At 36.2% G+C, this 19,775-nt stretch overlaps 1 protein-coding gene across 1 annotated transcript in view; it reads left to right on the top strand.

Moving 5' to 3' along the window:
- Positions 1-19,775, top strand: part of SLC9A9 (solute carrier family 9 member A9) — a 707,151-nt gene that overhangs the window by 414,167 nt on the left and 273,209 nt on the right. The window contains exon 10 of the mRNA XM_074298418.1: positions 18,140-18,253. Coding sequence (XP_074154519.1) covers positions 18,140-18,253 — 114 coding nt within the window. The remainder of the gene's footprint in view (positions 1-18,139; positions 18,254-19,775) is intronic.

A 19,775-nucleotide genomic window follows, 5' to 3' on the forward strand; every position in this document is an offset into this window, starting at 1 on the left:
GATGGCAGGTTGACCAATACATGTTAAATATGTTAAAGTGTAAGTTAAATACAATATATGTATACATATCCATAGTTATTTTGCTGTACAAAAAGAATTGGATTTTGAAATAGTGTACAATTAACCTGTGAAGGAAATCAAAAATGCAGATGGACAAAGGAAGAGAGATTGGGAATTCTGTGTAGTGATACCTAGTCATCTCCCAGAGTTCTTTCCCTGGGTGTGGCTGGTTCAGTTCATTACTCATTTGGTTCATCTCAGAATTGATCATCATATAGTATTATTGTTGAAGTATATAATGATCTTCTGGTTCTGCTCATTTTACACAGCATTGGGAACTTACATTCTAAAGGCAGAAATAGCACATAAATGAAAAGAGAGACCTAGAAAGGACAGTTTAGACTTTAAAATTTTCTGTCATTTTCAGTCCTGTCTGATCCATTTGGGGTTTTCCTGGCAAAGATACTGAAGTTATTTGCCATTTCCTTCTCTCATTTTACAGATAAAGAAACTGAGGCAAACAGAGTTAAGTGACTTGCCCAGGGTCACACAGATAATAAGTGTTTGAGGTTGTATTTAAACTCAGGTCTTCCTGAGTCCAGACCCAGAACTCTATTCAAAGTATTACCTTGCTGCCCTAGTCCCTAAAATTAGAACAATAGATTGATTCGCCCCATCCAGGAACAATGGCAGGGTTGATTTGATCATGTTTCCAGAAAAGAACTAGAAGGAAGGGGTGCAAAAAAAAAACTGTACCAGTTCAAAGGCAAGGTGTCTAGAAATAAGGAATTGCCTAAGTAGAATTTCAGGAGTATAGTGAAATAATGTACTTTGCCTGAAATATTGATTCAGATTTGCTAACACCAAACAGGAAAGCAGGGATCCTATGTTGGAAATTTTTCCAAAAGAAATATTCATCAAAAGAAAAAAGAAATATTTCATCTTCTCTATGGTTTTATCTTGATAAAATTTGTAGTTTGCCTAAGGTGCAACTGGTAAATGTAGAAGGCAAAAATGGAATACAAAACTTCTGACTAAGAGGCCAGTATTCTTCCCCTACAGTTTATAGTTATACAACGATAAAGTTACAATTGGAGATCAAAAGTTATCCATTCATAAAACTATCCACACAGCCCTCTTTGTCTCTGTGGATGTGTTTTAGGCAAATTCATTTTTAGTTTGAAAATCGTCAGACAGAAATTCTAAGAGAATCTTGCAAGAGATATTTGTATGGCTACCTTGAAGTTCCTAAATGTGTTGGAATGCAAGAATTGGCCAAAAAATACCAATGTAAGCAGAAGCTGCACATGGATCCTACTTATTTATTCATGATTCATATTTCAAAAAAAGCTACTTACCTTGGGAAAAGAGAGGATTTTGCTGCTGTATGCTAATAATTCATTATTTCTGACATTTTGCCTATAATAGCAAGGGTTTCATTCAATGTCTTCAGCTAAAAATTGATATTAAGAAAGTCTTTTAAAACTCTCATTGAAAAAGAAAATTCAAATGAGATAATTCATGTGAAACAAAAGTATCCTGGAATTCTATTTGACAATAATGGTAATCTATAGTCATTATATTATAGCAGAAAATTTGAAAAGGAAAGAGCAAGCAACCTAATTTTCATCAGTTATTGATTTACTGAAATCCTTGATTTGAAACACATCTGATACCATACTGTAATTGGATAGCAATATTTAAATACCATAATTTGAAGGCGCCATCATTTTTATTGATTTCTCTTCTTTATAAGAATTTTTTATATGCTTATCATACCAAGTAGAATCAATGTTATACTCTGGGCTTCAAAAGGCTTTTATTGAATTTTTATCCTTATCCTTAGATAATAAATGGAATTTTAATCCTTTTGGCTGATAAAAATAGTGTTTTAAGTCCCTTGTACCTAATGCTCTTCCATTTTCCTGCCAAGTCCAAATCATCTGTACCATCATAGAGAAGCCATAAAAGGAAGAGTTGAAGAATTGTATTAAGGCTCCCCCATGTTGATGGTACCAGTGTTCACCATTGTGCTGTGCAAAAATTGGACTGCAAAAATACCACAGCGATGTTACCATGAGAAAAGATGCACACAATGACCCTTTACAGAATCAGCTGGGATATAGCATAAAATCACAGGATTTAGAGCTAGAAGAGGCCTTAATAATCATCTAATCATCTAGTCTTGGTCTAACAAGAAATTATAATCATGTAGTGCTGTGCTGTACTGCTGGGGGAGTCACTCCCTCTTACTGGCCTCGACCCTTTTGGAATTCCTTCTTTATCTGATCCCTCAACAATTCTTCTCTCTGTATTCATTTTCTTTTCAAACTGGCTTGAGGGAGAGGGGGCAGAATTAGAGTGGAAACAGGAAATAGTCAAAGCCTCACTTCTCTTATATTCTTAGTTTATAAAGTCTTCCCAGTCAGTGCTGTTTGCTCATTTAACTACAAAAATATATGTTTAAGTTTCTCTGTTTGAGTAAGTTGTCAATTTGAATCAACAATTCTTTTGTTTGCTTTGAGATCTCATGCCAAGAAATGCAGTTTTATCTATTATAGTTCTCGTTCTCTGTCTCTCTGTCTTTCTCTGTGTGTCTCTGTATATGGGTCTGTCTCTCTATCTCTATTTCTATCTCTATGTCTCTCTCTCTCTTTGTCTCTGTCTCTTTCCTTCTCTCTGTCTATGTCTCTGTTTCTCTTTTTCTCTCTCTCTCTCCTCTCTCTGTCCCTGTTTCTCTACTTTCTCTTTCTCTCTGTCTCTGTTTCTATCTCTCTTTTTCTCTTTTTCCCTCCCTCCCAGCCAATTTTCCACTTTCTTTATCACACTTGTCACTCAATAAACCTTTATTAAGCACCTATTATATGCTAGACACTATGCTAAATCCTGAGGACATAGATATATTTAAATTTTATTTTTAATTTATAAAATAAAACAATCATTTCTTGTTTTATATCACATAGTTATTAGAAGAACAAATAGTTTTTAAAGGATAGTCCTTGCCCTCAAGGAGTTTATAATCTAATAAGGAAGGACAACACATAAAAGTAAGAGGTAAGGGGTGATATGGGGCAGGGAAGGTACCAAGAATAAAGAATCTAAAGGAATGCAGCTGGTGGAAAATAAATAGATGATTGACCTTGGAGCCCTCTTTAAATGGAGGCTTTGAAACATTTGCTTTACCTTTCCACTTCCAATAAAATGGTACTGAGGGTACTGATGAAGTGGGAGTACTAATGCTGATTCAGTCTCATAGAAGAAAGATGGGAGTGAGCAATCAATAGCTTTCAGTACATCTCCCTGGGTATGTTCAGCAATAATAGTTCCCCCAAAAAAATATGCATCAAGTCATTCCGAGGCCTCAACCACATGCCTGCAGTTTCATTCTCACTCTCAGGACAGGTACTTTTTGCAGTTCCCACTTCACCCTTTATCACATCTGTTGTTGATATAGCCCCTCCTCTTCTTACCTCTCTCCTCAGGTAAACTCCCATCCTCCCATTCACCTGGGCTGGACAGGTGCTAACATATCAGTCAAAGTCTTGCCCTATTCTTTTTCTTTCCTGCTTGAACTCCTCTTCAGACTCCAGGTATATTTTCTACTGCTCAATGAAGGTTATTTCAATAAAACAAATTCATACCATACGAGACAATAAAAATATAAGCTCCTTGAGGTCAGGGACCCTTTATTGTTTTCTCTTTCTATTTGTTGTGTCCCCAGTACCAAGAACAATAGATACTTGATAAATGCTCATTGGATTAGATTAAAAATAAGCAATGTGAGAAACAAAATTGAATAATATCTTCTTTCTCATATGTGAATTTTATTCTGAAACACTTCTACCCTAGAAAAGGGTATAGCAGAGAGACTGGTCAGTTAGACTTGTAATAAATATCTGTTTAATTGGATGAAATAGAGTGGTGTTGGATGGGCTTCCTTTACTCATTTAATTGTGATGGAAAAGGTTTTAAAAAAATCCAAAGGCACTAGCATGCCTCATACTTTGTATTTATCTAGCACAGCGCTCTTTTACTTTAAGAATATAATGAAGGTCTGTGGAATGAATGTATGAGGTTATGAATGAATGCATTATTTTCTATGCACCCATCACTTTACCCTCCCACCCAGGAAAGGCTTTAGGGAAATTATAAATATTGAAAGGAATGAGCTACAAAGAAAGGAAATGGAGGGCAGGTCAATAAGAAACATTGTAAGCAAAAATACTGTTACCCTTACCTGGGAATCCTGACAACGTGTGAATTTTTCACAAATGCTGTCTGATATGGATATCAATGTTTTCTCCTTGGTGTATTCATTGAAGAAGTCAGCATAGTGTTAATTCATTCACTGCACAGAAAATGTGTTACTTCTCCTAGGTAATTTCCTTTAACAAGTATTTATTGGAGAAATGGAGAGACACTCATGGTACCATTACTTTTTAAGCTTCAGTGTGATTGAATCCACTGTCGAAGGTCCTTCCGGTGAATGCTTATTTGCACCTCTTTCAAATTAACATCCTCTGGGGGAGAAAGGGAAACCACACATACCTCAGACAAAAATAATGTCTTCTGGCTCGATGGTGTGGCAACCAGTCTTTACCAGTTTTCCAGAATTCCCTGGGCTCTATTTGCCAGTCTTAGATCCCTGGCAGAAAGCTTACCGGGAAATAAACAAGACAGATGAATGCGAGATTGGCAAGGGTTCTTCATGGCATTGAAGAGACTCAGTGCAGATATTCTGAAAGGAAACCTCCCATTTATACAAGATCAATATAAGACAAAATAAGACCTAATCCTTTTTTATTCTTAACTGTATGTAGACATGTTCTATTTTTTGTTTGGTGGGCAGTTGTTTATGTTTAGTTGGTTTGTATTGGCAGGAAGCTCTGGGTCTCTGAAAGAGTTCCAGGCTTGTGGTTTTGACAAACAGATCTACCAGGACCAGGTTCTGAGCTATATTCCCTCCATCCCTTTGGGGGAGGAGGTAGAGGTCATGGCAGCATGATCTTCACAGCATGAGCGATACAACTTTTGAGTGACATCTGCTAACTGGCCTTCTATGTTCTATAAAGGGATATCAGGGAAGTCAAGGCGTCTGGCTTCCCATTCATAGACATGATGAAGAATGGAAGAAGAATAAAGTAGAAGCAGGAAATAAGTCTGAATCCATCTCACTTGTAATGCCAGAGAAACTGAGGCAAGACAGAGATTGGTTTTTAATCTTTTAATTGTGGAGAGTTTAGGCTAACCAACCAGGATGGACCTCACATCCTAAAATCATTCTGGCCCTGAGTGACTGAAGCAGGGAATTTTTATAGCTGACTAGGGTTTGAAAACAGCTTATAGGGGAAACAAAGGCAGATAAGGGGGGGTGAGGACACTAGGTGAGGGGAGAAGCCAAAATTCCAGGAAAAGATCATAACTTAGTCCTGAGAGGATAAAGGTCAAGATAAGAAGGTCAAGGACAGGAGACAGCAAGGTGAGGGACAGCATTCCAAAGGAGGAGGAATTATCCCAGCAAGGATTGAGATGAGGCACCTGGAATTTATGACTCAATGGTATTTCAAGGCTTCTTTTATGACTCAATTCTCCCAGTCCTAATGGCAAGGGAAAAGGCGGGAGCTATAATAATTTTATTCAAGGCATAACAAACTGTCCCAGGAGTACTGGGGGAGAAATCTGAAATCAGGCTTGACACATTTCCTGCAGCTCTGGCCAAGTGATTTGCATTTTCCTTCTGTCTGTGTGTCTGTCCATTGTCTCTCTGTCTCTTCCACTGTTTTCCATCTCTGTCTCCTTCTGACCCTTTTAGATTCGAGGCAGGAACCATCCTCTGCACCACCTTTCCTGATCTCCATGGATAGTTCCTCCCTCCCAAACCACCTTGTACTTAACTACTTTGTTTATATTTGTAGCTATTAACTTTACTTGTGATACATGTGTACTTGTTGTTTCCTATATTAGAATATAAGTTCCTTGAGCATAAGGATTGTTTATTTTTTGGACTTGTATCCCCTGTACCTGGCACACTATCCAAGAGGGACTTAATAAACAACTTGTTGATCGATTAATCTTCAAGGCTGTTTATGTGCCATCTTTTGTGGGAATGTTTTTCTATTAGTTGCTTTTTCTCCCTCCTGCTAAAATCATCATTCGTTCCATATACATGCATACATGTGGGTGTCTATGAATACACCTGGGTTATGAGTTATGGTTTTCTATATAATATATATGTATGTATTAGCATGTTTATCTACTCCAAAAGAATATAAACTTGTTGAGTGAAGGAAGTTTCCTTTTCTATTTGTAACACTAGCACCTGACACACAGTAGAAGTTTAATAAAAGAAATTAATGAAAATGTTACAAGAAAAATTCACCCTACACAGAGTACAATATAAGTTTTATAAAGGCAGGGACTGTTTTAATTATTGTCTTTTCATTCCTAGCATCTAGTATAGTTCTTAGTACATAGTAGGTATACAATAAATGATGGTTAGATTAGATTAGATTGAATTTAATTGAATTATTTCTGTGTGCTAGAGAGACAGACAGACAAAAATGGAAAGGGGAGATGGAAGAGAGAGAAAGAGACAAAAAGACAGAGACACTCACAGAGAGAGAAAGACAGAGACAGAGATAGAGACAGAGAGACAAAGAGAGAAGAGAAAGAAAGAGACAGAGAGTGAGTTAATCTCAATTGGTTATTTAAAGTTCACCTGGTGAAGGCCTAATTTGAGTTGGCCAGTTTTGGTGTGAAGTAGAGGAGATGAGCAAAGGCTATTAAGAACAATATTTTGGTAAATTCCCTGGTCCTGGGAAGTTAACAAAAATATAATTGATACTCATGAATATATTAGTTAACATGAATACCTTATAACAAATGGGTACTGAAATTTATTTTATCAGCTGAATAACTTATGCATCAGGAATGGAAAAATTCCAGAAATAAGAACACTGCAGTAGTGTTTACTGGCTGGAGGAACTAAGCAAAATTCATAGAAAATAATATTCTCGTGAAATAATAAGCAGAAGGATTTCAAGACTATCTGGACACAGTGTTTATTCGGTTTAATGAAGCCCAGGTCTTTGTAACTCTAACTACATTTGTTTTCTATATATTAGCTCAGCTTACTTAATGATAGCTATTCATCTTCCCCAAATGTGTTTTTATTGTGTGCTTGCTTTATGGGTTGTGCTTTTGGAATGCTTAATTTTGGAGAATATAAAATAAAGTTTCAAACAAGGAGGGGTATACTCAGCCATTCCTTGTTAGGGAAGTTTAAGGAAACAGCCCTGGGCAACACTGACATACTCTACTACTCATAATGCAAGATCTCTAAGGTCCTTACCAATTTTAATTACCAATTAATTACCAATTCTATCTGTAGAGCTCTGGACCTGACAATGAGGGCAGAGATCAAGCATTCAACTTAGATAATAGCAGTATCATATATACCCCTCCTACTTTTCCAGACCAATAATAAAGGAACCACACAACCATGATCATGGTGCCATGCACAAGGGAATTTACCTTTCTGGTTCCTTTTTCTCATCTTCCTTTGGTCAATGATATTTCATATGTGGAGAAATGGAGATCAAGGGCATAATCCCATTAAAAATAGTAACAACAATAATAACAAGAAGTAGTTCCATAGTCCTTTAAGGTTTGTGAAGCACTTTAGACATTTCATTTTATTATTAAGATAGTTCTGATAGGTAAATGTTACTATACCTATAAAGTACTTAGCACATGATAGATAGTCAATGAATACATATTTTATTCCCTCCTTTCCTTCTCCTATTGCAAAAAAGAAATTGAATCTGAGAGATTGACCAATAGTACTAGTCGAAGTAAATTCTATCAGGCCAGAAAAACTGAACATAGTCCTAGAAACTGGTTCGGTTTTGAAGACCACTTAAGCTATGGTCAAAGAAACATGGTCATGTAGTAAATAGAGTGCTAGAGTGAGGAAGACCTAGATATGACTCTCACCTTAGATATCTAAAATACTCCCTGTTGTCTCTAGATAGCAACCCAAACTTCCTCTGTTGTTATTCAGTCATTTTTCAGTCATGGAGCTTACTTTTCTTCATTTGTTTTTCAGTCATGTCTGACTCTTTGTGATCCCATTTGGGGTATTCTTGGCAGATACTGGAGTCTTTAGCCATTTCCTTCTCCAGCTCATTTTACAGACGAGGAAACCAAGGCATACAGGCCAGATTTGAGTTCTGGAAGTTGTCTTCCTGATTCTAAGCCCAGCACTTTTTTCATTGCATCACTTCCCAGCCTCAGCTGCTTATCCAGAAGTTCACATCAGTCTTTGTCTCATTCTTCTCCAGGCTGCACTCCAGACTTTCTCTATCAGGCAGGATGCCCTTGTCTCTGCTCTTTAACTCTGTTTTATGGGTTGCCTTTTAAGAACCATCCTTCTTACTCGTGCTTATATTTCCAGCACCTAGCATAGTGCATGATGCTTAGTAAACACTTAATAAATCCTTGCTAATTGGACTGTATGACCCTGAATGATGAGGATGACAACAATCATGATGATGATGAGGATGATGATGACGACAATATTAATCTTCCTGACTCCAAGTCCAATACTTTATCCCCAAACCACCTAGCTACAAGTCTTTGCAGCATCTATTTCTCTATAAAATAAAAGATTATACTTTATGACCTCTCGGAAACTCATTACAGAAGATTGGCCACAAAAAAAGGAAACAAAAAGACCACAGACCTTTCTGGCCTCCTGTTTTTAAGTAGGGTTGGTCCCTGGTAGAACAGGCTAAGAGAATGCTGGGATTCTCAGTTTGGACCATCTATAAAACATTTATGTTGCTCTTGGTCCTCTCAGTGAGTAATCCCTATCCAGTGAGCATCACATGCATATACCACTGAAGGAACTGAATACTATCAACAAGGATAGTCTCACTGTAAACAAAACCAAAAGACAGAAAGACGCCTCAGTTAAAAGGAAGGGTGGTTCTTTTCTAAATAAGGGAGGCAGTTGGCAGACTGATGTGACTGTGCATGCAAAGGTAATGGGAGGCATTATTTCACAGAATGTTTGATGTTCATGATAAATATCTCCAGTAAGACCACCAGGAAAGTCATTGTAGCTTATGTATCAACATGTGTTACAGAGTTTGAAGAAACAGAAATTCTACAGAGAACTCAATCAATAAGACTCTTCAAATTCAACTAATATATACTTTGATACTTGGGGATATAGTAATGCAACATTGTACATAGATGAGGATGGCATGATATGAATAAATAATTATCAGATAGATGATAGATGGAGAAAAATATATTTATATATGTTATATAATATACATATCAATATATTTAAATAAATGTATTATATATGTTATTAATAAGCCCAAATACAAAGGGAGACAGACATATGGATTATTTGAAATATATAATTATGCTAAAATTCTGTGCAAACAATCTTTAGGTCTGATTGGGTTACTGATCAGCATAACATTGCTTCCTCATTAAAGATCTCCAAAGAGCAGGTGGATGTAATCCAACTTTCCAGCCATGCAGGGTTAGGGTCAAACAATAGAATAAGGTTTTCTCCCAATTTCTACAAGTGAATAAAGTTTTCTCACAAGAAAAAAATTAGACTATATTCATAATTTAATAAAAAGGGAACTAAGCTAGCTCTAGAATTGAGTCATAAGATTGAGTCAGTGTGATTCACTCAATTCCTGTAGTTAACCACTTGCTATCCTAATTTCCTCATTTCCTTCAATTGGCCATGAGAATGAAGCAAGGACTGTGATTAAATGGAAAAAAAATCTTTGCAGGCGTGATCTAATACGGAGAGGTATTTGTTTAGGAGAGAGCAGTAATTCCAAAGGATTGACAAAGGGGCAAAGGAAGAAAATGATTCCATCAGGCAAAGCCAAGACTGATTTCTGGATGAGAGTAAAAGGTGAGATAGCAAGGTAAAGGCACTTTTATTTGAACAAGATCTAACTCTAAAATATGAGGATTAAGGAAGCAAAAGGTAGGAATTTCTGCTCAAAGAGTAAGGGAAATATCAAGGAGACAGATGGTAATAGACTAATTTGGTCCTAGACTTTTCATTTGAATTATCTGTGAAAGAGCCAGTAGAGACATCTCCTTTGGTTGGAATGGGCTATAGTCAGGCAGACAGAAGAGCTGCTAGGGATGGTGACCAAAAATAAGGGTTTCCAGAATAGGTACTCAGCTCAATTTCCTAGCAAATAAGACCATCTGTGCCTTTTCACTGACTAACTCCATATCGAGAATATTCTACTTCCTCGTCACCTTTTAGCTTCTTCCCAGGCTTCTTTAAAGACTCAACTGAAAGTCTACCTTCTACAAGAGGCCTTTCTGGTTTCTCTCCACAACTGCTCCCCACGCTATCATTACCTTCCCTTTGGGAGTACCCCCATTCACACTGTACTATCTTGTACTTGTGTAGTTGTTTGCATATTGTCTACCCTGTTAAAATGGATGAACAATGCCTGGTCTAAATGCTTAATAAATGCTTGTTGACTGACTGACGTTCATGGAATTGAAACTTGTGTGTGAGAGCTATCTATGGATGTGTGAGCTGTGGTATAATGTGTAAAACATCACAGAAGCTGAGAGACTTGTTAAAGAAAATGCCCACCTATGGGGCAGGGAACCTCGCTTTCCTAAAGATTTTAAGCTTGAACAATGTAGTGACAATAAGATGTCTTGTTTAATTTTTCTTAGAATTTTCTTTTTTGCATTCAATTTTTATTTTGCTTTTAGTAGGTAGTTCAGCAACCTAGAGAAAAAGAATCACAATGAAGTTCTTGAAGAAAATTATAAAACATGAAATAAAAAGAAGCTAATAGAAGCTCTCAAAAGGGAATGCTAGGAAATAAGGGATTCTTTCTTTTTGATGCATTTTATCAAATTTAGTGTCTAAGAGGAAGACATCAGGGCATTGTGGAGGCAGTTTCCACACTGCCTCCCCTCACCCAGGAAATCCCAGGTGATTTCATCTGTTTAGGAAGTACCTGATGAGGCAATTTTATTTTAACAAATATCTGTAGACATTAAATTAGCATAGCAATTGTTTATATGAAAAGGATTATTTCTAAAGTTCTTGAAAACATTTTAAAGTATTTTAATGATTCCCCTCTACAGCCTTATTTATACTATTAACTTTTTTTTCTATGAGAAAAAGGTTTGGCTAAGCCACAATAAACTTTAGCCTTAGTCTTGACAGTTTTAAAGATCATAAATGATTAATTCATGAAGTCCAAATGAATGAAATGCCAATCAATGAAATATTTCATCAAAACATTTTTTCTAAGAATCAGTTTTTTTAACATATGGAAAGGAGGAGTAAGAAAGGGGTTTGCTGTCCACTGAGCAGAATTGAGTCCATTAGTCACCAACTACTGCTTTCCTTGAATTGACCAGTTGGATGCATTGTGCTATTTTTCTTTGTTAATGAATTATCACTCAATCAGCATATATTCCTTGAGTTCCTGGTATTGCCAGGCTCCATGCATTTGACCCAAAGGATAGAGCTGTTCAATGTAAACATAAAGTGTATAGCTAAGCTTTTATGGTTTATTTTCTCAGCCTTCTTTTAAGAACTTATTCCATGGAGATTTGTGAATGTGGAACAAAATTGAACGAGGCCACAGATTCTCATTAAGGGCTTCTAATGCCAAATTATTTTGAAATCTGTTCATCCCGAGTAGCACCATGTTGAATGTGTATAATTAGACACAGCAAGGCAAGGATGTCCTGCCACATTACTGAGAATAATACCCTGAAAAAGAAAAAAGTGAAAAAAGACTAGCAACTATCCAATTTCTAAAAAATAGCTTAAGCATCAAAAACAGGTTCATTGTTTTCTTTACAAATGTTAGATTACTGCCTGAAATAAAAACTGAAGAAAATATAGAAAACAAACTACCATAATAGGACCCTAGAGAGAAAACTGTTGAAAGTTTTTCTTACTCTAGCTATGATGATGTTGCCTATAACAGCACAATTAGGAATTTTTGTGCCTGCGACAAGAAGAAAAAAGGAGATAAGCTAAATTTGGAAGGGAAACTGAGATAGGAGAAAGGAAAGGAAGTGAGCCAGAATGAGTTGGAGGCCAAGTTTGTAGTTGCTGGGAATGTGATTACCCAAGGAAGAAAATATATAGCCCAAGAGGTATATCTGTATTTCTCCAACAGTAGTGAAAGTCCCCAGTGTCCCACCCTAAATTATGGCCTCTACAAGTTACTTTTTTTCTTTAAGGGACCAAAAAATTGAATTTTTATGAACAAGTTGGTTTTAACTGTATCATTCATGGCTGTGGATAACCCCATTAAACTATTTCAATAAAGAGAATTAGTAAATCAAGTCCAGCTTCCAAATGGTCAAACTAAAATAAGACCTCTGAATTTGAATTTCTATGGCTCAGCATAATACTTGGCTCATCATAAGAGCTTAATAAATGCTTGTTGAGTTGTTCAGGTACCTAAAACACCTTTGATGTATTTATTTCAGTGATCCTAGATTTTAACAATATGGGTCCTCCCTCCAAGGGTGCAGTTTGTATGCCTTAGTTTCAATATGTTGTAACTTTACAAAAGTCATTTCCTTAGTAACCAATTCTCTGACAAACTTCTTCCCACAGCCCTTAGTTGGGTCTTAGATAAAGGAACCTCACCAGGTGGGCTCATTCTCAAAGCAATTCCTGCTAGGTAGGACACTGACATAGTATCTAAAAATTCAGTCACTTCTATATACCCTTCAATGAGGCACTGGACAGGACAAGTGACAGAGTATCCTCTTAAACAATTGAATGGAATAGAATTCATGGCCCCTGAAAATGGCAACTGTAGATTAGTTTTGCAGCAACTCCACATGGGGTGGAAACCCTGGTGTTCCCCATAATTATATATCTGTTCTCCTCTTATAAGTGGAAAAGTGATGCAAATATAAAAATGCTAAGAGATATAAATAAATAAAAGCAGAAAGTATTCTTTAAAAGGTATTGTTTTTACAGTCCATAAATAATCTCAACCAATAAATAAGGAACATAGAAAAGCTGAATTGTGCTGGGAAGACTATTAGAGGATGTGGATTCAGGTTCCCATTCTTCGATATCTATATAAAGCTCCCTATGTTCTTTGAGCCTTAATTTCCTCATATGTGAAATGGGAATAATAATATCTGCAATTGCAGCTTCACAGGGATTGGGGTTGAGGGTCAAGTAAAATCATACTTACAAAGGATTATATAAATGGAAGCTGTTATTGATACAGTCATATGGTGCAGTGGATAGATTGCCAGATCTGGACTTCTCTTCCTGAGTTCAAATCCAGTTTCAAACACTTACCAGATGTGTGACCATGGGCAAATCACTTAAATGTTTGCCTCAGTTTCTTCATCTGTAAAATGATCTGAAGAAGGAAATGGCAAATTATTACAGTATCTTTGCTAAGAAAATCCCAAATGAGGTCATGACTGAAAAACTGACTGAACAACAAAGCCATTATTATTTGAGGCAAGTAGCTAAAAGCTTAGCCCTGATGTCTGTGCATTAAAAATTAAAAGCTAGTAAGCTCAATTTTAAAAGACAAAAATAATGTATGACTAACTGAAGATGAAAAGCTTTTCCACTGACCCAGAAATAGCCATTTAGGTGATGTAGACCTGGATTAAGGAATACTTGAATTCAAATCTGCCCCAGAAACTTAATAGCTTTATGATCCTGGGCAAGTCACTTAAGCCCATTTGCTTCAGTTTCCTCATTTATAAAATGAGCGGGAGAAGGAAATGGCAAACTGTGCACCAGTACCTCTGGCAAGAAAACCCCAAATGGGGTCACAGAGACTCAGATATGACTGAAAAGTGACTGAAGAAAAGTAAGCCCCATTTTATTTATTTTTTTGCTTAATAGTATTTTATTTGTTTCAATTACATATATAGTTTTCAACATTCATCTTTGTAAGATTTTGAGCCCCAAATTTCCCTCCCTTCCTTCACCCCTCCCCAAGGCAACAAGCAATCTGATATAAACCATACATCTATAATCATGTAAAGCATGTTTCTACATTAGTTGTGTTATGAAAAAAGACAGAACAAAAGGGAAAAAAGCACAAAAAAGAAAAAATGAAAATAATATACTTCAATATGTATTCAGACTCCATAATTTTTTCTCTGGATGTGGATGCTATTTCCTATCATAAGTCCTTTGGAGTCATCTGGAATTATTGTATTGCGGAGAAGAGCTAAGTCTACTATAGGTGATCATCTTATAATGTTGCTGTTACTTTACATTAATTTGTATAATTTTCTCCTGGTTTTCCTCTCTTCACTTAGCATCAGTTCATGTAAGATTTTCCAGATTTTCCTGAAATCCAACTGCTCATTATTTCCTATAAAACAATAATATTTTATTATATTCATATACCACAACTTGTTCAGCTATTCCCCAATAGATGGACACCCCCTCGATTTCCAACTGTTTGCCACCACAGAAAAGAGCTGCTATAAATATTTTTGTATATGTGGATCTTAGTCCGTTTTTCATGATCTCTCTGGGATACAGACCTGGCAGTGATATTACTGGATCAAAGAGTAAGCATAGTTTTATAACCCTTTGGACATAGTTCCAAATTTAAGCTTCATTTCTAGACAAAAATAACTTGTGACTTATTGAACATGAAAAGCTTTCCCATTGACCCAGAAAAAGCCATCTATATACCTTGCTTCCACTATTTCCCCTTGATTTCCTTCTGAACAGCTACTCAACAAAAACTTCTCCAAGTTATAATTATCTCCTAATTGATAATTCCAATAGCTTTTTCCCAGTCTTCATTCTTTTTGACCTCTCAGCAGCATTCAGTATTGTTGAATACTTCCTTCTTCTGGCTACCTGCTTCTTCCTGAAGCTTATGTGACACTGGCCCCACCTCGTTCTCCTTTTGCCTATTTGATTGGCCTTTCTCAGTGACCTTTTATTGAATCCATATCCATGTCCCCCCAAAGATATTCTAGACCCTTTTCTCTTCATTTTACACACCTTTATATTTATCTACTACCAGGGGCTTAACTATGATTGCTATGAAGAGAACTCTAAGAACTTAATGATATGTTGAATTTGAGATCCCTATGGAATGTCCAGGAAATTATAACAGGCTGCAAAGTGGAGAGCTACCTGTGGAAGAGACCTCTGCAAAGAGTGAGGAAGTGATTTATCCCCTCCCTACATCTTTGCCAAGTAGTTTCAAAGCAGAGTTACTCACCCAGTGGGAAATACTGCATCCATCCAGGGAAAAAACCACACTCCACACAGGAAAAGAAATAAAGACTTATACCCAGAGAAAGAAGTAGCCTTGAAGAATGTGACCTCTGACCACAGAATAAAGAGTGAGGTTATAAGAGGATCAGACCTTGGCAATCCAGTTGAGCCACTCATCAAAAACACAGTATTCGAGGGGAGTTTGATGAGGTCTATAATTAGAAAAAAAGGACTTCCAGGTCCTGTAACACCAGAAGTTATATATTTATTCTACCAAGATCCCACCCATCTGCCTTCCATTCTATTCTAACTTTGAATATTCTTACTATGAATATACTTTGTAAATATATGAAAAAATGGAGTCTAGGGTTTGGGTTTGGGTTTTTTTGTTGTTGGGGGTATATTTTGCAACTGCTCTTCTAAGAATTAATTGATCTATCAAGTGATTGTTAGTGGGAAGCACACTGAGGGAAGGGTCATAAGATAGCTCATTAGACACTCAAATCCACAGGGTTATACCAAGGGATCAGGTAGCAACTACCATCTGGAGACCCAATCCTTGAGTGTGACTATAAGTCAGAGAAGTAATCATTGGAATGCTAAACATTTATGTGTTATATCCTCCCAATGAAATGTAAACTTCTTACTGACCAGGAATATACATATACATAGATAGATAGATAGATAGATAGATAGATAGATAGATAGATAGATAGATAGATATAGCTATATATAGATATACATATATGATACAGATATACATGCACATTTTTTTCTGTTTTGTCATAATGTTCCCAATGTCTTACATGTAATACATATTTAGTAAATGCTTGTTGGTTGCATAAGATTGTACTGGAATATCCTGATACTCTTATTATTTCTCCTAAGAAATTTTCTTTGTATTACTGTGTATTTTCCTAGCTCTCATGGCCCAGGGCTATGAGTTCAGGATAAAGGAGAAGAGAGTAAGCCTTGATATAGTGCTTCCTATGTTCCAGGCACTGTGTAAGTGCTTCACAAATATTATCTCAAGATCATTGGTGATTTTTGCCACTGTCAGAAAGACCCTATTGCACCAATAATATTTTTGCATTAAAGATTTCCTAAAATAGTGGTTTTAGATGATGTCTTGGACATAGTCTGGGTTTCTTTGGTTTGGTCACTGGTCAATGTGTAGATATTGATATTATAGCTGCAAATATATTTTGAGTTGTAAATACATCAGATTAAAAGTATACACAGGAGGGATGTCCACAGAGATGCTTATCTAATGTGACAATTAATATATGAAGATGGGTTTTCACAAACTTATAGCACAAAGTCCAGAGCATAAAGGCCACTCTCATGCTATACTTCACTGTGGCCTCTGGACAACCTCCTGTAATTCCTTTATTTGACATGGGGGAGATGATTTCCATTTTCTTCTTAAATGTTTTAGAGAATGTTCTCAAGATGGCTATTGGGAGCTTTTTTCAATACAGCCCCTTATTAGCCCATTTAGCAAAGTAAATTTTGATCTGTCTATTGTGTTCTTGCCACATAAAGTGGTTAACAGATTCCTGGAATGAGTCATTTACATTTTACCAGCTAGAAATTATGAGCATTTAATGAATGTACCCTCATCAGTCATTTTAATGAGTCTCTTTCTCTTGGATTTGAAATATATCGATCATTATCATGTTTTTTAGTGAAAACTACAACTTGTCCATCTTTCAAGTTAAGTGATGCCTAAGGGGAAAAAAATGTGGTGTGAGCCCTTGAATTAGAATCTGTAAGAATTTAGGGTCTTCAAGGACAGACTACTTAACTAATGTATATCCCAGTTAGCTCAGTCCTCGCTTAGAGATTTCCTTATATAACTCTGAAATCATAAAATGAGGAGGAGGGGGTCTGGAGTTAGGAGATCCGAAGGTTCAAATCTTGCCTGCAACAATTTCTGGTTTTTCAAGCCTGGGAAGGTCATTGGGTCTTTCCAGGTCTGAATTTGTTTATCTAGAGAATGGAAACAACATGGCTAATGGGAATATTTGTTTGGGTGCTTTCCTATTGATAACAGGTTTTGTATTACTTGCCTTCTTTTTTTTAAATTTTATACTTATAAATTTTTTGACAGTACATATGCATGAGTAATTTTTATAACATTATCCCTTATATTCATTTTTCCAAATTTTCCCCTCCCTCCTTCTACTCCTTCCCCTAGATGACAGGCAATCCCATACATTTTACAGGTGTTACAGTATAACCTAGATACAATATATGTGTGTAAATCCAAGTTTCTTATTGCACGGTAAGAATTGGATTCCAAAGGTATAAGTAACCTGGGTAGAAAGACAGTAGTGCTAACAGTTTACATTTAATTCCCAGTGTTCCTTTTCTGGGTGTAGCTGATTCTGTCCATCATTGATCAACTTGAAGTGAGTTGGATCTTCTTTATGTTGAAGATTTCCACTTCCATCAGAATACATCCTCATACAGCATTGTTGTTGAATTACTTGCCTTCTTAATAGCTGCAGAGAAGAGGGAGAGAGAAAGAATTTGAAACTGAAAACTAAATAAAATTAATCAAGTAGGGATACCATTACATCCTGTACCTACCTAACAGGATACTTGTGAGGATCCTACGAAATGGTCTGCATTCTAAACCTGAAAGTGCCCTGTCAGATGTCACTCACTTTATTTTTATTACTTTGTCTCTAAGCTCCATTATCCCTTGCCTATGATTATTTTGACTTGCCAGCAGGAATGACTCTTTTGAGAAGGTGGTGATATTTGCCACGGCCATGTAGCATCCTTGAAGACTTCAGTAAAAATGAAAGAACTACACATTGGAATTCAGATTAACGGTTCTGGTTTGTTGTATTTCAGCTGTTTGAGTTCATGAACTTCTTGGCGGAGAATGTCATCTTCTGCTATATGGGTCTGGCGCTGTTCACGTTCCAGAATCACATATTTAATGCTCTTTTTATACTTGGGGCAATTGTATCCTTTTCTAAAAATGCTTTCAAATATAACCCACTGAATATTTAGCAGTAGGAACCAGAAGCTTCTCAGTTTTATTCTTGAGTAGAAATAAATATTCAAGTAATTAATGAGTATTTAAAGTACGAGTTCAAATCTAGGGTGGAAATGTCATTTCTGTGACATGACTGAAAAAATCAGAGGCTTGTAGGTAGCTTGGGTCCTAGTTGGGGTTTATGGTTCAGAGTAAGAGAGTGGAAAGTAGACTAGGTCTTAAAGCAGAGGGCAAAAAACTTGGCAGTAACTTGTACCTTATAGAAGAGAAAGTTAAATATTGTACCCGACTCTTCTTCATATTCCCTGAGCATGGGGCATGGAAAACTAGATTTAATATACAAGTGGAATCAGATTGGATATAAGGGAAAACTTCTTGGCCCATCAATATGATTAAGCTTTCAACTAACCTCAAAAGTTTAAACAGGGTGTCTCTAATATCAATTTATTTATTCAATTAACTTTTATTAAGCCCTTTTTATTTGTCAGGCACTGTGTTAAATGCTGGATATAAAAAGAGGAAAAAGGCAGTCCTTGCCTTCCAGAAGTTTATAGAGGAGACAGCACGCAAACAATATATACAAAGCAAGCTATAGATATAGAAATAGATATAGATATAGATATAAACTATAGCAATATATATAATATATATTAATATATAATATATATAAAAAATATATAAAATAAGTAAGAAATCATTAAAAGAAGGAAAACCCTGTGATTAAGAGGGGTTAGGGAAGACATTATGTAGAAGGTAGGGTTTTAGTTGGGGTGTAAAAGATTTTAATAATCAAAGCATGAGATAATGAGGAACCGTATCATAACGGTAACAATATTAGAAGAGAAAAGAGAACATACCTGGGAGTTGATAAAAAGGGTGAAATCAACAGGCCTTGGCAACAGCTTGGATATAGGAGTATTATTAAGCCTAAGATGGTGTGTTAAATGCTGGGGATGGGGCAAAAGATGGAGAGTTCTGTTTTAGGCATGTTATATTTGAGATGCCATCCAGTTCATAGTAATATGTTGATGATGTAAGACTCAAGGGCTGGATAGATGTAACTGAGAGTTAGTGACACAGCAATGACAGTTGAACCCGTGAAATCTGATGAGCCCACCCAATGAAATAATGTAGAGAGAAAACAGAAAAGGGTCCAATATAGAGTTGTTAGGGGACCTCCACAGGCAACAGGGATTTGCTATAAAAAGGAGAAAGGAGGTTTGAGAAGCAACCAGCAATGAAAGGAAAAAATAAAACATTTATTATATATAATAATTATTATAAATGACATTATGTTATATATTATATATACACACACAAGGCAGATAGAAGATCCTTTAGTGATAGGGAATATGGGAGAGAACAAACAAACACACAGAAGTAGAAAAGTGCAGAAGACTGTGAATAATAATTTGTCTAGAGTATAACTCTTCTAGTTACTCTCTGTATGAACCTGGACAGCACCCAAGTGGATACATAAGAACAGTG

The sequence above is a fragment of the Sminthopsis crassicaudata genome, chromosome 3 (assembly GCF_048593235.1).
Source record: "Sminthopsis crassicaudata isolate SCR6 chromosome 3, ASM4859323v1, whole genome shotgun sequence".
NCBI classification, from domain to species: domain Eukaryota; kingdom Metazoa; phylum Chordata; class Mammalia; order Dasyuromorphia; family Dasyuridae; genus Sminthopsis; species Sminthopsis crassicaudata.